The sequence below is a fragment of the Juglans microcarpa x Juglans regia genome, chromosome 4D (genome assembly GCF_004785595.1).
Source record: "Juglans microcarpa x Juglans regia isolate MS1-56 chromosome 4D, Jm3101_v1.0, whole genome shotgun sequence".
NCBI lineage: Eukaryota > Viridiplantae > Streptophyta > Magnoliopsida > Fagales > Juglandaceae > Juglans > Juglans microcarpa x Juglans regia.
The window spans coordinates 10,303,903-10,326,872 of record NC_054600.1 but is presented as its reverse complement, the minus strand read 5'-3'; the positions used below and the strand labels follow the sequence as shown (position 1 = coordinate 10,326,872).

Here is a 22,970-nt window from a genome sequence, read left to right as displayed (position 1 = left end):
TCACGTCCCTAGCCCATGAGCAGCCCACTGCATGTGACAAAGCCCTCCAGTTTAGAACACCTTGCCCACAAGGTGTGGGAAGGTTTCCTTCAACTCGACGTAGGGCTCCCAGGTTGCGTCCTCGACGGCTTGCCCTTGCCATCGCACCAACAACTTGACCACCGGTAAGTTCTTCACCTTCCTCAAACGCCTTTCGATAATCTGTGCTGGTTCTGGTCTAATTGCTCCCTCTTGATCTGTTGGTGGTAGATTAGGTTGAGAATCGATGTTTTGCCCTAATTTTTTTTTTTAGTTGGGAAACATGAAATACAGGATGTATAGAGGAGTTAGGTGGCAATTCTAACTTGTAAGCAACCTCCCCAATCCTATTCAGTATCTGATATGGCCCATAAAACCTAGGAGATAGCTTGAGATTGTATTGATTAGCCATTAAGTGTTGCCTGTAGGGTTGTAGTCTCAAGAAAACCCATTCTCCTACCTCGAACTAATGGTCCCTCCTCTTAAGGTCTGCATATTTCTTCATCCTGTCTTAGGCCATCTGTAGGTTGTGTTTTAGTAGTTGTAATATTTGATCCCTTGATCTGAGTTCCTCTTCAACTGCTGCAACTCTAGTAGTGCCAGGAGTGTAAGGTAACAACCTTGGTGGGGCATAGCAGTAAAGAGCCTCAAATGGTGTCATTCGTGTAGAAGAGTGGTATGTGGTATTATACCACCACTCTGCTAGAGGAATCCAGTAAGCCCAAGCCTTAGGCTTTTCTCCCACAAAGCACCTTAGGTAGTTCATAAGACATTTATTAACCACTTCACTCTGGCCATCTGTTTGGGGGTGATAAGATGTGCTGAGTTCTAACTGGATCCCTTGCATCCTGAAGATTTCTTGCCAAAATAGGCTAGTAAACACACTGCCTCTGTCAGAGATAATTGATTGAGGCATTCCATGAAGCCTTAAAATCTGTGTCACAAACAACTGGGCCACAGTTTTAGCTGAAAAGGGATGAGTGAGGGGGGTAAAATGGGCATACTTAGTTAGGCAATCCACCACCGCCCATATGCTATCAAATCCTTGAGACTTAGATAACCATTCCACAAAATCCATGGTGATGTGCAGCCATGGTTGAGTGGGAATAGGAGAGGTTGTAAGAGCCCCCCTGGCTTAGCCTGTTCTGTTTTCATCCTTTGACAAACCTCACAATTTTTTATGAACTCTCTCACTTCATTCCTCATTCCTGGCCAATAGAATTCTTTTTTTACCCTGTGAAAGGTTTTGTTGCAGCCTGAGTGCCCTCCCAAGAGTCCACTGTGTAAGGTTTGTAAAACCTTCAATTTTGAATCACCATGTCCAGTAATTAATAATCCGCCCTTGTAAAACAGCAACCCTCATTTCTCAATAAAGTTCTGGGGTAACAGGCCTTGAAAGGATTGTTCCAGTAGCTTAGATGCATACAGATCCTGTTTGTACCCATTTTTAATTTCTTTCCACCATTCAACAGTAGGAACAGATAATGCTGCCATTGTCAACCCTACATCTGTCTTCATATCTTCCTCCCTTCTGGAAAGGGCATCCGCCACACGTTTCTCCACCCCCTTCTTATATTCCACTCTTATATCTTAACCAAGCAACTTAGACACCATTTATGCTGTAAGGGAGTACCTATCTTCTGTTCAAGCAGAAAGTTTAGACTTTGGTGGTCTGTTCTAACAGTGAAGACCTGCCCCAATAGATAGGGCCTCCACTTCTGAATTGCTGCTACTAAGGCATATAATTCTTTCTCATAAGTGGACAAAGATAAAATTCTCCCTTTCAAGACTTAACTGAAATAAGCAATAGGTCCATTTTTTTTTGCATTAGCATTGCCCCCACTGCCACTCTTGAGGCATCACACTCAATCACAAAGGGTTGAGTGAAATCTGGTAGAACTAATACAGGGGGTTTAGAAACTGCCTCCTTTAATTTTTGAAATGCCTCTCTTGCTTCAGAAGTCCATTCAAACTGATTTTTTTTTAGTAACAGTGTTAGTGGCCCAACAATACTCCCATATCCTTTAATGAACTTCTTGTAATACCCAGTGAGGCCTAAGAATCCTCTGAGTGCCTTTAAGGACCTAGGCAGTGACCATTCCTCCATAGCCTTAATCCTGATTTAATAGGGGCCATAACTTACTAAGATAAGAGGGCTAAGAATAGACATAAGACTATATGCCCAACTTGATGGACACAAGATATTAGGTCCAACTTAGTGGACATAAGATTATTGGGCCCAACTTAATAAGATCTAAGGCTATATGCCCAATTTAGTAAAATCCAAGACTAAGATCCTACCTAGTGAACTATTGAGGACAAGGAAAGGTCCAATAAAAATCTGGACATGGGGTTTAAGGAAAGGTCCACTTCTAAGCCCACATAAAAAGGATTTAATAGTTTGCCTAATGAGAATTCAACACTTGGAGCCCAATCTTAGTATTCCTATCACTATTCTAATTGGACTCCACATACATCATAACATGGGTTTCCTTTCTTCCAAAGCCCATCCCACATGCCCCCAAAAATCCTTCATCAAGCCAATAATATTCTTGTTGACAACCTTGATTGCCAATTTCATCAAGCTTCAAAAACCCTATCATATTTCAAAAAATTTCACTTGCATTAGATCACTCTTTGTGACTCATGAATAGTGACTCACTCTTTGCCAATTTCACACACAAGTGAAAACTGTAGGACCCAAAACAAGCCGTTGAAACCATGGCTCTTCAACAAGTTTTCAAATGGGTTTTCTACATCATTCAACCCTCATCACCTCACCTAAATTCAGACCTAAAATAAGGCCAATAATAGTTTCAAGAGTTAGGGCAAAAGCTCAACTATTCCACTTAGGAATTGAGAAATTGACCGAGCCGAATACCCATGAGCCACCCCCCACACGGTACCACCTCTGCAATTTAACCCTAAAAAAGTGTTTCAAATTACTCAATTACATGCTTGGCCAATCACCTCCCATGAGCAACAAACTGATTGGCAAAAGGATGGTGAACTTAGACCACTCGATTGAAACCTTTGCTCAAGCAAAACCTTCCTTCATTTTCTGTTCAAACCAAATCATATGGAAACCATTCACACCTCATTACCCACCTGGGAAAGCCACTGAATAGTGGTTACTATGCTAGTAAAACAAATCACAAGGATGGGACAAAAGATGCTAAAAACCTGGACAACTTTGAAGCCAAAACCATCGGCCATCAATTTGATTTCCCATAGATTTTTGTTTCTAACTTTTGAAGTCTTTCAGCCCTTGAACCTATAGCCTTCATCTAGCTCTTGTTCATGAGGTAATCAAGTGATTTAGACAACTATTCAACTGAGCAAAGAGATGACACATCTGAAATCTGCAATCAAACCTTCCACCGACCACACTCACCACTCACATTCCACACCCTTCAGCCAAGCCGTGCACTCCCTCACCCCTCACCCCTCCATTGAGTCCTATAAATTCCTCACTTCACCTCTCACTTCCTCACACATCTTCCTCAAGCTTTTCCATGGTGTTTTTTAGAGTAAAATACTCTTAGAGTGAGAATAGAGTGAGAATAGAGTGGTGTGAGAGTAAGTCCATGGAGTGAGTTGTTTTTGGAGCACCATAAGCTATGATTTGGTGAGTATCACTGCCCTATATTTTTTTAGGTGATTTATTTGCATGTTAGGCTTTAAATTATGCTATGAGAAAGAGGATTTGAATGAGTTATATGATGTTGGACTTGGGAATGGACATATGGGTTAAATTTGGAGCCTTGCATGTGTAATTTGTTTTGGTAAAAAATTTTAGCCATGACATGTCTTGATATGTTATCCTAAGCTTAGCTAACATCTTGAATAATTGATTGAAGATTTAAATTTGTGGAAAGCAATATGTCATGATAGGCTTATAAGTCCATATATTGTCTTGATCATTTAAACACATTCGGTTTCCACTTGTATGAAGGTGATCTTGTGATATCATGATTAATTTTCTTAAAGTTTGTGTTTTAAACCTTTAAAACCTATTATCATCATGTTAAGAGTTGAGTCTTGCAATTCTAAGGTCATATATAGATCTAGAACATGAAAAATATGAGATTTGTGAAATTTGGGACCAAAATATAAATAGTGAAAGTTTAGGGCCTAAGTGGCAATTTCAGGAAACATAGGGGCAGTTTGTAAATATTATTTTAAAAATATTTTATTGTGAACATATTCTTTAGCTTTATGATTCCTAACTTAGAATACCTCTATTATAGTCATACCAAATTCCTAAATACCCAAAAACTTAGTAAGTTAGCTTATAACTTACTCAGATAAATTATTTATGATTCTTGTATAAATACCGCATTCATATTATAATTGTTATTTTGAGCATGAAATATCATATGATATATTATTGAGCATCTAATTACTTGCTTACATTACATGTGAAGTTTTCACCATTTTATCATGTTACATGAAAATGCCATTTTTACATGAAACATATTACATAAGCACATGTCATGAAATGCATTTTCAGCATAGCATAAAAATAAATTTTGGTCACGACCCCAAATGTTAGGATGGAGAATTATCTTAGTGGAACTCATTTGTTTACTTTAGAGTGAGTAAAAATTGAGTGGTAACCCTTGGACTGACAAAAACTATCAACAATATTCAAATAGATTATTTTAAAAAAATACCAGAGCAAAGTCATATATGGCACCTAAGGCTGGTTCGTGCATATGTTATGATGATAAAATGTTATGTTATCAATGCATTAAGGTATGAGTCTACAGACAACGTAGTTTCAACATGAGTTGTACTACGGTTATGGCAAGTACTCACAGTGTAAAATTGGGAGACGTGATAATACCATATGTTATGTTCTGTTAATGATGGCTCTAATGAATAAGGAATGAGACATTTTTTTTAAAAGATAAAGTACAAAATGTTATCTGTAAGAAAATGTGCATCAATTTTTTTCTTAAAGATGTTGAGGAATCTCAATAGGAGACAAATACGGATTTTTGGCATATCTGGCATGCATCTCATGTTTATCATTAATCATGCATATCTTATCTCTGTGCAAGTTGGTTGTTTAACATACTGAGATTTCAAGAAATCTCACTATGATAATTTCACTATCATTCCCCTTGGAATGGTAGAAGTTGTGTAAGGACTGACCTATGAAGAAGAAGATGGTAATAAACTCCAACCCTTGGCGTCAAATGGTTGAAAATGAGCCAGAACCCTACCGGAAGCTGGATTTGATATTGATGTTTATAGTGATGGCTCTGTACACCATAGAGTGGATGAGAGAAATAATTTGATTTGCTTTATTTACGAAACCTTGATGTAGTGCCTGTGATAAAGAGATTTTATCTCCCACTTTATATCTGAACTTATGCCTTACTATTTGGACATCGTTAGGTAAGGTGGTATCTATTTATGGTTAATTTGATCTATTGGAACGTTTATTTCATTTTGGCATAAATTTTTTTATAAGTTAGCCTTTTTCTGCTATGGTTATTGTTTACTGCTAGTTGCATATTAGGATGCATTACATATTAACTATCATGAACGAGAGTATGTAACCATGTGTCACATGTCCCGATGCTCTAAGTCTCTATTACATCCTAAGCATAGGTTGAGGGAATCACTGGGTGGTATCAGAACAATTACTCTCTAGGTAAAACCACATGCCCTTGGGAATGATTTGCCACAATGTAGGTTTGAATATTTAGTTTGAATAGGCTTGAATCTTAAAGTTGGAGGTTGATCTTGTGAGTCGGAAGATTGAATAGGTGTGCATCTTGTGAGTCGGAAGATTGAAGCAAGATGGCACGTGATAGATGAGAAAGGGACATTGAAGGTTCCAATACCTGCAGAGAGCCAAATACTCTGCAGAGAGCCAAATACAAGGAGAAGCTTGTATCCAGTGGGATACCAAAAGGTAGTTACTAACAAGGGAACTAAGTGACATAGCTGCCTTGACATGGGAAAGCTAATGTTATGGCCGATGCACTAAGCCATAAATCACAAATGGAAGGTTCTTCTGGATCTACCTCAGAAAATGAGTCTTTTTTACATAGCATGAGGAGTTTGCTAATTGGGAGTCTATATGAAGATGCAACCTTTGATGCTATATAGGAGATTGTACCAGTAGAATCAGAAGAAATAAAGATGCAGTAGATGGAAATAGTTAGAGATCAAGTGGAAGGTAGAAAGAAAGGAAAGGACTAGAAGGATTCACGATTGGGAAAGATGGTTTATTGTACTACCAGGATCAGTAGGTGATCGTGACTGATGATTAAAGACATGATATTGAGGGAAACACATCAAACTTAGTACACTGCTCATCCGGGAAGTACGAAGATGTGGAAGGACCTGAAACAACATTTTTGGTGGAAAGGCATGGAAAGGGATGTGGCAAATTATGTAAACAAATGTTCTATATGTAGAGTAGTAGCATCAGAAACCTACTGGAGAATTACAGCCATTACCAATCCCAGAATGGAAATAAGAGGATATTTCTATAGACCTTGTAATCGGACTGCCAAGAACCAAAGTAGGAAATAACTCTATATGGGTCATTGTCGATCACTTAACAAAAAATGCTCATTTTTTTCCAATTAAAAATATCGACCCTATGGAGAAGTTAACCCGATTGTTCATAGCAAAAATAGTTCGCTTACATGGAATCCTTAAGAGGATCGTGTTAGACAGGGATGAGCATTTTACCTCCCAATTTTGGCAAGGTCTTCAAGACGCGATAAACACAAAGTTGAAGTTCAGTAGTGCTTATCATCTCCAACCTGATGGACAAGTTGAGCGGACAATACAGACTTTGGAGGACATGCTAAGAGCTTGTGTTCTGAAAGGGAAAGGCGATTAGGAGAAACAATTACCCCTAATAGAATTTTCTTGCAATAATAGCTTCCAAGCCACCATCCAAGTGGCGCCATATGAAGCTTTGTATGGAAGGAAATGCAGGTTTACCTTATACTAGGATGAGGTAGGAGAAAGAAAGGTATATGGTGTTGAGATTCTGCAAGAAATGAGAGAACAAATTCTGATGAAAAAGGAAAGCATGAAAGCAACTCAGGACAGACAGAAGAGCTATGCCAAACATAAAAGAAGAAGCATCGAGTTTGAAGTTGGTGACTGGATCTATATCAAAGTATCACCTATGAAATGGGTGATCCGTTTTGGAAAGAAGGGCAAACTAAGTCCAAGATACGCGGGACCTTATGAAATATTAGAAAGAGTGGGTTCAATTGCGTAAAGGTTGGACCTTCCAGCTGAATTCCAAGGGATTCACGATGTATTTCACATATCTTCCCTCAAGAAAAACTTTGGGGAACAGTCACCAACAATCATAAGTACAACATTTCGTTACAACCCAACTTGACATACGAAGAAGTTCCTCTCCAAATCAAGGATTGGAAAGAAAAGGAATTTAGGAATCGAAAAATTCCTATATTGAAGGTGCTTTGGTGAAATCATGACATTGAAGATGCTACTTGGGAGAAATAAGATGAAATGAAAACCAAGTACCCTTACTTGTTTGCGATGTAACCTGTTTGACATCACATCACTCCTCATAGCATCCGCATCCATACATGTACTCATGGCATCCATTTTTCTCATACGTGTAATCCTATCCCCTCATCAGTTATTTTTAGCTTGATATGGCTTGAAGTAAAAGAGTAGTGCAACGACTTGTTTTATCTTCTAGGTAGCTATGGAGACAGAGAGAAGAGTGCAGAAGGTTGAATAATATGGTTGACTCTTATTGGACCCAATGAGAAAAATTGGAGCATTATAGGATGCACATATTGGGTCACGATAGGCAGGGAAATATTAGAACTAGAAGAGCATTGCCACATGAGGAATGCCGACCACCTCTAGACCCTACCAATTGGACTGGTGAAACCCGAACCCGCTGGCTTACATACTAAGAGGAGAGACGTAACCCAACCAACTGTATCCTACATGACGGACTGGAGGAGGATACCCTTTTCTATCATACCTAGGATGCAGCGACAAAACACTTGAAGGAGTAAGCAAAACAAGTAAACATGTAGTATGACTCAGAGGAAGATACCCTTTTCTATCGCACCCAAGATGAGGTGTCAAAGGATTAGGATGTTACAGAGGATTCTTCATCTAGTATGGGACCGACCTACGATGACAAGAGGGTAATGAACTCCAACCATTGGCTTCAAATGCTTGAGAATGAGCCCAACCTGGACCGGAAGCTAGATTTCATATCGATGTTTATAGCGATGGCTCTGTACATGATAGAGCGGATGAGAGAAATGATTTGACTTGCTTGGTTTATGAAACCTTGATGCAGTGTCTATAATAATGAGATTCTATCTCCCACTTTATGTTTGAACTTATGTCTTACTATTTGGACCTCTTTAAGTAAGCAATATCTATCTATGGTTAATTTGATCTATTAGGATGTTTAGTTCATTTTGGCATGAAATTTTTATAAGTTACCCTTTTTTCTGCTGCGATTATTGCATACTGGTAGTTGTATACTAGGATACATTGTATAGTAACTGTCATGAACAGGGGTATATAACCATGTGTTGCATGACCTGCAGCTCCAAGTCTCCGTTACATCCCAAGTGTAGGTTGGGGGCGTCACACTTATTTACAATAATAATATAGGCAAAAGACTTTTGGCATAAGCATAATTGAAACAACATAATAACTTAACAAAGACTATATTTAACCCTCATGGAAGGGTTGTACTATCTTTGGCGGCCAATCCGAGCAGAAATATAAGTGAAATCCTCCCCTTTTAAATTTGGCACGGTGAGTGTGCACAAAAGAAATATCACAGAAAACAAAGTGGGTGCACTTATAAACAGAAATATTGGTACCAACATAATAATAGAGACCACAATTTTACACTTGTGGTAGGTTAAAAAATAATTTGAAACAGAATCTCATGGTAAAGGGTTATAAGATGCAATATCATATCAAAATAAAGTACTGAGCATATAAATATCATATAATCAATTATATATAAATTTCATATTTCATACTTTCTATTTTAATATAGTTGAGAATAGAGTACCAAAAATGCTATTTTTGCTATTTTAAATATTATTTACAACGAATAGTGTAGAAAATGACTTAGTTTACATAACAAAAAATGCAAATTTTTCACAAAACTAACTTCAACCAGTTTTTGGCAAAGTTTAGCATAAGAGCACCGCATACTTGAATGTTTTAACATCTATGATTTTTCTCACAATAGTGCCAAATGAATATTAATTTTGACTATAAAATAGGCATATCGTGCCAAGCGAATATTTATTTTTATCTTCAAAAACATCCTTTACAAAAGGATTTTGAGATTTGGTTAGAATAATGGGACAAAGGGTGGTTCCCCGTATGCCTATATATATATTCTTAAAAATCTTATTCTCTCAAGCTTGTGTGTACAACATATCAGATACATGATATAATTTGATTTGAAATATAAATTTTAAAATTTGAGTTTTATAAATAAAATTCTACTATTTTAGTGATGTGGATGATTTGTTCTACACACCAATATGAGAATAGAATAACTTTCTCTCTCTCTCTCTTTCTCTCTCTATATATATATATAATGGCTTTGCATGTGGAATAAAAAAGTTGAATAAAAATATTATAAAGTTAAAATATTATTTGAATATAATCTTTTTAATATTATTTTCATTTTGAAGTTTGGAAAAATATTGTTTTTACGTTTTATTTGAAAGTTTGAAAATTTTGTAATGAGTAGATAATTATTAAATGAAAAAGTTAAAAATTATCTTGTGTTTGAGGGATATTTGTAAAGAAAATTATTAAAAATTTTGAAATCAGATAATTAAGAGTGCTCAAACATAACGTAAGTCTTATGGAATGGAGAACTTAGTTACCAATTGCAAGCAATTTGTCGACATTATTCTTCTCACTTCTGCTAAAAGTAATGATCCTAATTTGAATATGGCTACTTCTATTTATTACAAGCTCATCAGTTCTCATAGGCGCAAATCCGTTTTGCACAAAAATTCTGTACGTACTTTCATTTCTTTTGCTTTCCTCTTAATTCTCAACGGAAGGATTTCGAAAAGACAATGATTTCACTTAAGTATATTGTAATGCACCAATTAAGAGAAACAAACAAATTAAGAATCCTATATAACTGTTTAACCTAATAATAATGATTTTATATATGTACAAGACAATATGGCTTAACGTCCCAATTAAAAACGTTATAGAGTCCTATAATTTCTTGTCTGGAAACTTTTAAATGAGATTTTATCATTCATGCTGATCTCTTTAAGGAATTGTTTTATATGGTAAAATGAGAGGTTTTGATAGTGAGTTCATGAGACAAGATGAGTTGAGATGAAAATTAAAATTTGAATAAAATATTATTAGAATATTATTTTTTAATATTAATATTGTTTTGGAATTTAAAAAACTTGAATTGTTTATTATATTTTGTATAAAATTTTTAAATAAATGTAATGATTAGATGAGATTAGTTGAAATGAATTTTGTATACAAACAGAGCAGTTTGTAACCTAATAAAGGGCCTAAACATTCTTGTTGAGTTGGGAATTTCAAGTGTAACTGAAATGGATGACTTGGATTCACTTTGACCAAGATCTCTTCTAAATTATAAGGTCGGGAAATACATATTGAAGGGGGCAAAAATAGTAGGCCCAAAAAAAATAAAGTCCAACTCATCAAAGGGCCAAGATCAAGAGGCAAGTGGAAAGAGATAACAAAGGGACAAGGAAAAACAAATGCCAAATAGAAAGAGGAGAGAGAGAGAAAAGAGAGTAAAATGATCAAGGGAGGAAAGCAGGTAAGACATGCAAGGTAGGAGTGGCATAAAGCTAACTTTCTTACCTACCACTAATAGAGTCTAGAATAAAAGGGACTTCCAGAAGGCTAGGCGAGGGGATGAGAAAACAAATGTCATCTTCAACCTAAGAATAAGAGCTCCAGGATATTATATGAGACCCAGCCCGCTACCAGGCCCAGGCCTGTGGAAAACGCTTCTAGAATTCACGTCGCACGGGTTCACGCCATCTTTTCTCTTTCATGCACGTCCATCCCTTCCTCTTCTTTAGCTTTTATCTATTTTCCATTTATAGCTCATATATATGTTAAGCTTTTCTCAACCCTAGATTTATTGCCTATGTTTTTCTCTTCACACGTCAGCCACCCAAGTTGTTCTGTCATCCACTCTCCACTGTGAATCTTTGGCCAGACCTCACCACAGTGCTCAGCCACACGAAGTTGCTGCCCAACGCCCCATAGCCTCTGTTGCAAGCCTTCGAAAATCCCCTATTTTAGCTATCCAAAACAGAGCAACGCTCAAGCCGCTGCAATCTCCCTCCACCGTGTTGTGACCCCACCGAAACTGCCTGCGAGGACTTCCCGTCACCCCAGTCCGCCGCACGCAGCCTTAAGTCCCCCGGTAAGCTCACGCCATTTCTGGTCGGTGGTTCTTCCCTCTCGGTCTCCTCCTCATTCTCTCACTGTGCGTCTCTCTCTCGCTCTCGCCGCCTAGCATAGGTAGCCCCATTGCCGTATGCCTCCGTTGCACTCCAGTCGGGCCACCGTAGCTCCTCCAGCCAGCCCGTCGTGCCTTGCCCCTCCACGCATACTCTCGATTTGGTCGTAAGCTCTCGCCGCTGCACTCATTTTCTCTATTTTTTTTTCATGTTGTTGATTTAAATAGTTGTATATATATATATATGTTTATATATATAGGTAAGTCTGTAACCTAATAGAAAATGAATTATTATTGTTATGCCCTTTGATCATGTTTTCAATTGATGAAAAAAAATTCCAAAAGCCATTGCATAGTCAGTCTAATAAATAAATAAAATTACATTATTACCTATGAGTTACAAGTTTCATTATTGTGTTTTAAACCTTTAATATGTATTTGTAAACTGTAAGTTTTCCATGTGTGCAGAAATGATTTTGGAAAGTTAAATTTATTTTTAAGTAAAGCTTCATTTAAAAGTTAGTGATAACATTGTAATTTTATCATGACCTAGTTTGTTAAATAGTCTTTATGCATAACTTAAAAAGAAGTTTTGGTATAATTATGTTACGCAGTATTAAATCTCATAGTTTGATTTTCAATAGTAAATAAGTTAGGGTTTAATACTTTAGTCAGAGTTTTAGTTGGAATTTTGGGAGGTATTAACATTTTAGGATTTCGTGAATTTAGGTTTATGAGGAATTTAAATTAAGTTATTTTAGCATCTTAGACTTAAATATTGGAATACGTGTTTGATTGAAAATTTATAAAAAAAAAAAATTGTGATTGTGTTATAGGTGAAGATTAATATTTGTTTGGCATTTTTTAGGAAATTTTTGAAAGGCTACAAAGTCCAGATAAGCGGGGTTCCTATGCTAGATTTGCATAGAAAGAAATGAACTGAGGTTGGTTTGTTAAAAAAAAAAATGTGCATTTTCTTTTAAAAAGAAAAGGTGAAAAACAATCTCAGTATATGTTTTGCATTCACTCATGAGATATGTATAAAAGAGAAAAGAAATGCTTTTGACATGAATAGTGTAGACATGAACAATATTTGACATGTTTCTGAGATGTGAAAAGAGTGAATATCATATCTGTGAATTTTTCTGCATGTGATATGAAAATGATTTGGATATGTTTTTTATCAAATGGAAATGATATGGATATGCTCAGCACGTGGTTTGATATGATAAGGATATGAAAAACATTTGGCATACTTATCTGTTTCGATTCTGATTATGAATATGGTTCTGATATGATGATACTGGTTCACGTGACATGGTTGGTACCAATGTAATATGATATGATATGAGTGCACCCATTTTGGAAACAAAATGGTCTTTTATCTGTTCTTTCCTGTGTGCACACTCGGGACACCGAGATTGAAAAATTGGAAGTTTCACAATATGATACTGTCTGGTTTGGCCACCAGGGATAGCACAACCCTACCACAGGAGTTAAACATGGTATATGATATATTATAATAAGATGAAGTCGTGTAGTTATGTTACGTCAAAGCGATTTTGAATATGAAAATAGTATTTGAATATGAAAATGGTTTATGAATATGAAAATATTGAAAAGTCACTCGGATTTCTTTATGATAATACGTTTTGAGATGTGTACATGAAAATGAAATGTTTTGCTCCTGTATACTAAATTTTCTAAAAGGGGCTCATGTTTACATACTGGTATATGTTCTCTGCTTACTGAGTTGTGGATAACTCACCCCTTATCTTTATTATTTTTCAGATAACATTGATTTCCCAGCTGGAGGTCTGGATTAGAAATTGGAGTTTGGCTAGATAAGGATAGAAGGTCGAGTACCTAAGAGTACCATTGTTAGTAGAAGGATTTAACTTGAGTATTTGAAGTACTTTGTGTTGTTTGGACCTATTGAGATCTAAAGATGTATCGTTTTATTTCGTTGAGAATATTGAAAAATTGTGGACCCCTCCTTGGTTTATATCATTTTGTAATGATGACCTATGGATTTTACATTATGGTTATTTGGAAAATATGAGATTGTGTACTATTTCTGATGTCCTTGGAGTTTTAGACGCTTGGAGAGACAGGTTTGTAAGTGACAGGTAGTAACCCTCCGACCCTTCTGGGTACAGGGCGTTACAGTTAGTATCAGAGCTAGGTTTGAGATTCTGCAGACTATAGTGTGTGTGATTTTGAGTACATAGAGGCTTTATGAAATCGTTTTCAGATTTGATGTGATAGTGGAGCGGACTATAAGGTAGAATATTATGTGTATTCGAGGGCTTAAAATTTGCAGACCTTAGGAATGATTTTGATGTGTTGGATTTTACGGGTCTATGAGCTGAATTCATGTTGTTTGTGGTTTGGTCTACTTCCAGAGACTTTTAAATAGATTTGATGTTGTTTAGTTTTTTTGACTTTGGAGATTAATCATTTCTATTGTTACGCGTACTTCTTTCCTGTTTATTGTAGGTACCTTTATAACTTTGAGGTAATATATATATGTTTTGTTTTTATGGTTATAACTAATTATTTATGTTTATATGAACGCTATAAATTTGGAAACGAATAATAAAAATCCAAGTTATTTTGTCAGGATGCAACCTTGTCGACGAGAACGAAGGATGTCAGACTTGAACGCAAACGAGAACGAAAGGGAAGCAAACACGAGTGCTTCCGAAGTACTGCGAGTAGCAGCTCATCAATTAATAGATGATCTCGCGCAGAACCCCTTGGGTCACCAACGCAACTTTAATGAAGGAGGCTATACCATAGAACAGTTTAATCGGATGCACCCCATTCATTTGATGGGAAAGGCAAACCAACCCAACCAGAAGATTGGATTCAAGATATTGAGGAGATATTATGGGCGCTAACCTGTACAGATGAACAAAAGGTGGCATATGCTACATTCAAACTGACCAGTCAGGCAAAAAGATGGTGGATCTCAGAAAGAACTATCTGAGAAGCAGGGGGACAGAAATAGGCAGTTGGCTGCATTTTAAGCAGATTTTTCTTGAGTGCTTTTTCCCAAGCTCGGCCCGAGAGGATAAGTCAATGGAATTTGCCACTTTGGTGCGGGGAACCATGACGGTGCACCAGTATGCAACTAGATTCATTGAATTATCCCGTTTTGCTGCGTATCTAATTCTTGATAAAGAAAAGAAGGTGCGTAAATTTGAACAAGTGCTGAATGAAAAACTTTATGAACGAGTAGTGGCTTCCAGATTCAGAACTTCTTAGAGTTGGTAGATAAGGGCACAGTTTTTGAATGAAGCCTTCAAAGGAGTGCTACATTACACGATCAGAGGAAGAGGACTATTTCATTGGGGCATCATTCTGGCATAGAAAAAGAGGAATGAAGGTAGGAGCTCAGGTAATAGGCTGGTTCAGGGCACCCAACAAGCATATGAGTGTAGAACTTGCAACCGAGTACATGCCGGAGTATGCAGGAAGGAAGCGGGACTATGCTACCGTTTTGGCAAGTCAGATCACTATCTCAGGGACTACCCTTTGCAATTGGATAGCAACCAGCCACCACCACCTAAGGCATAGGGATAGCGTGAGGCAACATCCAGCGTACAACGGCGCCTGCGTGGGTTTTTGCTCTGACACCTGGAGAGGCTGAAGATAGGAATGACGTGATCACGGGTATGACTTCTTTGTTATGTTTTAAGATTTTAGTTTGTGGGCTGAGATTAAGACTTGGAAATTTTAGTTCATGAATGATGTTGATTGTGACCACAAGTACTCTTTCTCTGTTTTCTAATAATGCCACTGTGTTATTTGATTTGGGAGCGACACATTCGTTTGTTTCCATGACATATACTCGATTTTGCACCTTAGAAACCGAAAAGTTAAAGTCCAAGTTAGTGGTCGCGACCCTAACAGGGAATTTGGTAGTCTGTGACGAGATTCTACCAGGGTGTCCTTTATCAATTGAGGGAAGATTAATGCCAGCAGATTTGATAGTGTTTAACATGATCGGGTTTGATGTGATTTTGGGTATGGATTAGCTAGCTTGCTACCACGCCGGTATAGATTGTTTTAAAAAGGAAGTGATATTTAGGCCCCCAAAAGAAAGTGATTTCGGTTCACAGTTTCGAAAGTGAGGTTGCATCCACCCATCATATTTGGCATTCAAGTTGGGAAATTTTTATGTGATGGTTGTCAAGGATTCTTAACCTGTGCGGTAGAAGTACCAAAAGAGGAGTTGAAGTTAGAGCAGATACCTGTGGTTAGGGAATATCCAGAGGTTTTCCCAGAAGATTTACTGGACTCCCACTAGAACGGGAGGTACAATTTACTATTGAACTAGTCCCAAGCACAACGCCCCTTTCAAAAGCACCTTACCAGATGGCACCGTCTAAATTAGTGGAACTCAAGGAGCAGTTGCAAGACCTGTTGGATAAGGATTTTATCAGGCCCAGTGTATCAGCTTAGGGAGCTCCAGTCCTCTTTGTGAAGAAGAAGGATGGATCGATGAGAATGTGTATTGACTACTGGGAACTTAATCGGGTGACCGTAAACAATAAGTACCCGCTACCTCGTATAGAGGATTTGTTTGATTAGCTCCAGGGTGCTCAGGTATTTTCAAAGATTGATCTTCGATCGGGTTACCATCAATTGAAGATCAGGGCAAAAGACATAGCTAAGATAGCTTTTAGGACCCGTTATGGCCATTATGAGTTTTTGGTCATACCTTTTGGTATGACTAATGCCCCAACAATATTCATGGATTTGATGAACAAGGTGTTCCATGACTTTTTGGATAAGTTTGTAGTTGTTTTTATTGATGATATATTGGTATACTCCAAAAGCAAGAGTGAGCATGAGGAACATTTGAAGCTGGTACTTGGAACACTCAGAGATAAAATGTTGTTTGCTAAATTGAAGAAGTGTGAATTTTGGCTTGATTCAATCACATTTCTGGGGCATGTAGTTTCGAAAGATGGTATTTCAGTGGACCTGGGAAAAGTGGATGTAGTGGTTAATTGGCTGACATCGAAGAATATTCATGAGGTTAGAAGTTTCTTGGGATTGGCAGGTTATTTGCATCGATTTGTTGATGGTTTCTCCAGGATAGCAGTTCCTCTCACAGCACTCACTAGGAAAAATAATAAATTTGAATGGATAACAAAGTGTGAAGAAAGCTTCCAAGAGTTGAAACGGAGATTAGTGATGGCTCCAGTGTTAACAGCTCCCACTGCTAGAGGTGGATTTGTAGTTTATAGCGATGCATCAAGGCTTGGATTGGGGTGCGTACTGATGCAACATGGGAAGGTTATAGCATACGCCTCATGCCAACTGAAAGCATACACAGAATTATCCCACACATGATCTGGAACTTGTGGTAATCACTTTTGCACTTAAGATTTGGAGACACTATCTGTATGAGAAAAAGTACGAAATTTATACAGATCACAAGAGTTTGAAATATTTCTTCACCCAAAAGGAATTAAATATGAGGCAGAGGAGATAGCTGGAGTTAATCAAGGATTATGATTGCACCATCAATTATCACCCAGGAAAAGCTAATGTTGTAGCCGATGCCTTAAGTAGGATATCAATGGGACTAGTAGTTGCAGGCCTTACCACTCAACATATGCTGTTAATGGACCTAGAAAGAACCGGTATTGAGGTTATCACGAGTGATACAAGTACTTCTTGGCCAGTTTAATAGTTCAACCAACCTTAATAGATAGAATCAAAGCTGCTCAGAAAGTGGATTTAGAGTTGGTAAAGCTAGTGGAAGAAGTCGGGAACAGAGGCAAATCTGACTTTAGCGTTTTCAAGGATGGAGTTTTAAGGTTTAGAGGTAGATTGTGTGTGCCAGGTAATGAAGAACTGAAAATGATAATTCTTGAAGAAGCACACCGTTCCTTATACACAGTTCACCCGGGAAGTACCAAAATGTATTAAGTCTTGGGAGAGTCTTTTTGGTGGGTGGGTATGAAAGGAGAAATTGCTAAATTTGTGGAACAATGCCTAACTTGCCAATAGGGGAAGACATCAGAGACCTGCAGGATTATTACAACCACTCCAGATTCTAGAGTGGAAGTGGGAGCATATCTCTGAACTTTGTGACAGGCCTACCAAGGACATTGAGTGGACAAGATGCTATATGGGTGATCGTGGATTGCTTGACGAAAACCACTTGTTTTGTGCCCATTAAAGTTTCTTATAAACTAGACAAACTAGCTGAGTTGTATGTGCGGGAGATAGTGAGGTTGTATGTGGTACCGGTATCCAATGTGTCGGATAGAGACCCTCGTTTCACTTCCAAGTTTTGGCGAAGCTTACAGGAAGCAATGGATACTAAATTAAGTTTCCGTATTGCATTTCACCCTCAGATAGATGGACAGTCAGAAAGAACTATTCAAATCTTGGAAGACATGTTGAGGGCATGTGTGATGGATTTTAAGGGAACTTGGATGCGACATTTACCATTGGTCGAGTTCGCTTATAATAATAGTTTCCAGGCTAGCATTGGAATGGCACCGTACGAGGTTTTGTATGGCAGAAGGTGTAGATCTCTATTGTATTGGGATGAAGTATGTGAAAGGAAACTTTTGAGACCAGAGATTATTTAGCAAACCACAAAGAATATAGATATCATTTGGGCTAGAATGAAAGCAACTCAAAGCCGACAAAAGAGTTATGTAGATAAACGTCGCTGCCAATTAGAGTATGAGGTTGGAGATAAAGTATTTTTGAGAATAACACCGATGAAACGAGTTATGAGATTTGGAAAGAAGAGCAAGTTAAGCCCAAGATATATTGGGCCTTTTGAGATTCTTCACCGGATTGAACCAGTGGCTTATAGAGTAGCACTTCCACCAGCACTTGTGGGAGTGCATAATATATTTCATATTTCCATGTTGAGGAAATATATTCCCAACTCGACGCACATTTTTGACTATGAACCACTTCAAATTCAGGAGGATATGACTTATGCGGAAGAACCAGTTCGGACTTTGGAAAAGAAAGAACAAGTGTTACGGACTCAAACTATCCCATTGGTTAAAGTTTTGTGGAATAATCATGCTACTAATGAAGCGTCTTGGGAGTTGGAGGAACAAATACCAGATAAGTACCCATGACTTTTCGATGGGAGTGTTGACATTTTATAACAAATTATGAGGATGGAATTTTTGTAAAAGGGAGGATGTGAGACCTAGCCTGCTACCAGTCCTAGGCCCGTGGAAAACGCTTCCAGAATTCACATCGCATGGGTTCACGCCATCTTTCCTCTTTCATGCACGTCCATTCCTTTCTCTTCTTTAGGTTTTATTAGTTTTCCATTTATAGCTCATATATATGTTAAGCTTTTCTCAACCCTAGATTTATTGCCTCTATTTTTCTCTTCTTGCCTCGGCCACCCAAGCTGGTCTGTCATCCACTCTCCATTGTGAATCTTTGGCCAGACCTCACGACCGTGCTCATCCACACAAAGCTGCTGCCCAACGCCGCATAGACTTTATTGCAAGCCTTCGAAAATCCCTTGTCGTAGCTGTCCAAAACAGAGCAACGCTCAAGCCATTGCAATCTCCCTCCATCGTGAGCTCCACCGCGCTGTGACCCCACAGAAACTGTCGGCGAGGACTTTCCATCACACAAATCCACCACACACTGCCTCAAGGTCCCCGGTAAGCTCACACCATTTCTAGTTGGTCGTTCTTCCCTCTCGATTTCTCCCTCATTCTCTCACCGTGCGTCTCTCTCTAGCTCTCACTGCCCAGCGTAGGTAGCCTTGCTGCCGTATGCCTCTGTTGCACTACAGTTGTGGCACCGTAGCTCCTCTAGCCAGCTCGTCGTGCCTTGCCCCTCCACACATACTCTCGGTTTGGTCATAAGCTCTCGCCGCTGCACTCCTTTTCTCTGTTTTTTCCATGTTGTGGATTTAAATAGTTATATATATATATATATTTGTTGATATATATAGGTACGTCTGTAACCCAATAGAATAGGAATGATTACTGATATGCCATTTGATCACATTTTCAAGTGATCAGAAAAAATTTCAAAAGCCATTGCATAGTCTGTCCAATAAATAAATGAAATTACATTATTACCTATGAGTTACAAGTTCAATTATTGTGTTTTAAACCTTTAATACGTATTTGTAAACTCTATATTTTCCATGTTTACAGAAATGATTTTGGTAAGTTAAATTTATTTTTAAGTGAAGCTCTTTTTAAAAGTAAGTGATAACGTTGTAATTTTATCATGACCTAGTTTGTTAAATAGTCTTTATGTATAATTTAAAAAGAATTTTTGGTATAATTATGTTACAGAGTATTAAATATGATAGTTTGATTTTCAATAGTAAAGAAGTTAGGGTTTAATACTTTAGTCAGAATTTTAGTTGGAATTTTGGGAGGTATTAACATTTTAGGATTTCGTGAATTTAGGTTTCTGAGGAATTTAAATTAAGTTATTTTAGCATCTTAGACTTAAATATTGGAATACGTGTTCGATTGGAAATTTATAAATGAAAACTTTTTGTGATAATGTTATAGGTGAAGATTAATATTTATTCGACATTTTTGAGGAAATTTTTGAAAGGCTACGAAGTCCAGGTAAGTGGAGTTCATATACTAGTTTTGCATAAAAAGAAATGAACTGAGATTGGTTTGTAAAAAAAAAAAAAATGTGCATTTTGTTTTAAAAAGAAAAGGTAAAAAACAACCTTAGTATATGTTTTACATTCACTCATGAGATATGTATGAGAGAGAAAAGAAATGTTTTTGACATGAATTGTGTAGACATGGGCAATATTTAACATGTTTCTAAAATGTGTAAAAGAGCGAATATGATATCTGTGAATTTTTCTACATGTGATATGAAAATGATTTCGATCTGTTTTTGATCAAATGGAAATGATATGAATATGTTCAGCACGTGGTTTGATATGATATAGATAGGAAAAACCTTTGGCATACTTATCTGATTCGATTCTGATTCTGAATATGGTGTTGATATGATGATACTAGTTCACGTGATATGATTGGCACCAACATAATATGATATGATATGAGTGCACCTATTTTGTAAACAAAATGGTCTTTTATGTGTTCTTTAAGGTGTACACACTCGGGGCTCTAAGATTAAAAAAGAGGAAGTTTTATAATATGATACTGCCTGGGTTGGCCACCGGAGATAGCACAACCCTATTACAGGGGTTAAACATTGTATATGATATATTATAATAAGATGAAGACGTGTAGTTATGTTACGCCAAAGCGATTTTGAATATGAAAATAGTATTTGAATATGAAAATGGTTTATGAATATGAAAATATTGAAAAGTCACTCGGATTTCTTTCTGATAATACATTTTGAGATGTGTACATGAAAATGAAATGTTTTGCTCCTGCATACTAAATTTTCTAAAAAGAGCTCATGTTTACATACTGGTATATATTCTCTGCTTACTGAGTTGTGGATTACTCACCTCGTATCTTTATTATTTTTTAGATGACATTGATTTCCCAGCTGGGGGTCAGGATTAGAAATTGGAGTTTGGCTGGATAAGGATTTAACTTGAGTATTTCAAGTACTTTGTGTTGTTTGGACCTATTGAGATGTAAAGATGTATCGTTTTATTTCATTGAGATTATTGGAAAATTGTGGACCCCTCCTTGGTTTATGTTATTTTGTAATGATGACTTATGGAATTTGTTTTATGGTTATTTGGAAAATATGAGATTGTGTACTATTTATGATGTCCTTGGAGTTTTAGATACTTGGAGAGACAGGTTTGTAAGTGACAGGTAGTAACCCTCCGACCCTTCCGGGTACAGGGCGTTACATATTATCTTTTCCAGAAAAGATGTTTCTAACCTATATTGTGCAAGAAGAAATGAGGGTCCATGAGAGACTATAAAATACACATATTATAGTAGATTCTCCTTCCTAATGATCCATGGATGTAGGCGTCGTGCTGAACCACATTAATCATTGTGTTTCCATCTCTATTTATATTTCACGTATTTTTTTTCTATTTACTACTATGGATGTATATATTGGCACCGTAACATCCATTTCAACCTGTCATGTGTTTTTTGACATTAACATTTGGCGTCGTCTGTGGGATCAATTTATTTTCTACACTGGAAGTGGGAGAATGATGATTTTCTGGCTTACGAAATAATCTCTGAATGAAAAGTTAAATTTTTCCCCAGATAAGTATTCTCGACCTTTCGACTCTTGTTTTTATTAACAACACTGTTACAAAAATTGGGTGAGTAAACCTTTCCTCACCCATGGATCTTATCCCTAATACTAAGGACCACGAGTTTGCCTTGGTGAGGATGATGACTGAGTGACCTTGCCAACTTGTTTGGCCTTCAACAAAGGGTTGATGCTGGAGTGATGGAATAATGGGATAATGGGAATGATGATGGAATTGGGTAGGCTAAGTGTTTAGTGGAGGCAAATCAATGTGGGCGGCTAGACTTTTCTCTGAGTATGACGCCTAGATGATGGGCTAGGTTGGATGAGTGAGGTGACGTTAGGGTTTTGGGTCATGGGTGGCTAGGGTTGGCGTGGCTAGGATAAGGAATTAGAGTTTCGGATGCAAGGCAACTAGGGTTGCCAAAATGGAAGGCTGGGATTATAGTTGGCGAGATGGAGGGATTAGCTAGGATAAGGGATTAGGGTTTAGGATGTAAGAGGCACTAGGGTTGCCGTGGGCTATGAGAATGGATTAGGGTTTTGGGGTGCAATGCACTAGGGTTGCCGAAATGGGAATGGTGGAAATAGGGTTGGCGAGTTGGAGGGAGTTCACTAGAGTTGGATGATTTGAGAACAGATATGGAAAGATTCTAAGATGGAAGGAATCTCTTACGATAAGTGGGGATTTGGTTTTGACTAGGATGGCAAGTTAATGATTGACTTGAGAGATTTTAGGAAGAGTCATTTAAGGAATTGAAGGGGATTAACAATTCCTTAAATTAAGGGATTTGAAATGGAAGGAAGTCAAGACTCCAAAAATGAAATGATTACCGTATAGGAACTTGAGGGGATGGCTAGGGTTTGCTGAAGGAAAGACTTATAGCGTGGCCGAATATGGTAACTGTATGTATGGAAAGTTGGGAGGCAATTAGGGTTTCGGCTAGGTCAATGGTTTTGATGGATGAAGGCAAGACTCATAAAAGGAAGTAATTACCTTTTAGAGGCTTGAGGTTGGCGCCTAGGGTTTTATGGAGATGGGAAAATTTATGGGCAAGCCAAGTATGGTAAGTATGACTCAGGGATAGGGCAATGTATTTGAGGGATGAAGGGCAATTATGGGAAGTGAGATATTATAGGAAGTAGGGTAAAACTAGGGTTGGTTGAGTGGTGTATGTTGGCAATATGGCTAGGGTTTTATGGAGAGGGCGGCAAGGTAATTTATGGAAGGTGGGCTAGGGCAAACACTATA

At 37.6% G+C, this 22,970-nt stretch overlaps 1 protein-coding gene across 1 annotated transcript; it reads left to right on the top strand.

Moving 5' to 3' along the window:
* Positions 1-18,270: 18,270 nt before the first annotated feature.
* LOC121260122 lies at positions 18,271-18,645 on the top strand. Its single transcript, XM_041161972.1, has one exon. The coding sequence runs from the start codon at positions 18,271-18,273 to the stop codon at positions 18,643-18,645; it is 375 nt and encodes a 124-aa protein (XP_041017906.1).
* The last annotated feature ends 4,325 nt before the right edge of the window (positions 18,646-22,970 follow it).

Excerpts from the sequence above, each read along its gene's own strand:
- LOC121260122 (XM_041161972.1), top strand. The coding sequence starts at position 18,271 with ATGAAACGAGTTATGAGATTTGGAAAGAAGAGCAAGTTAAGCCCAAGA.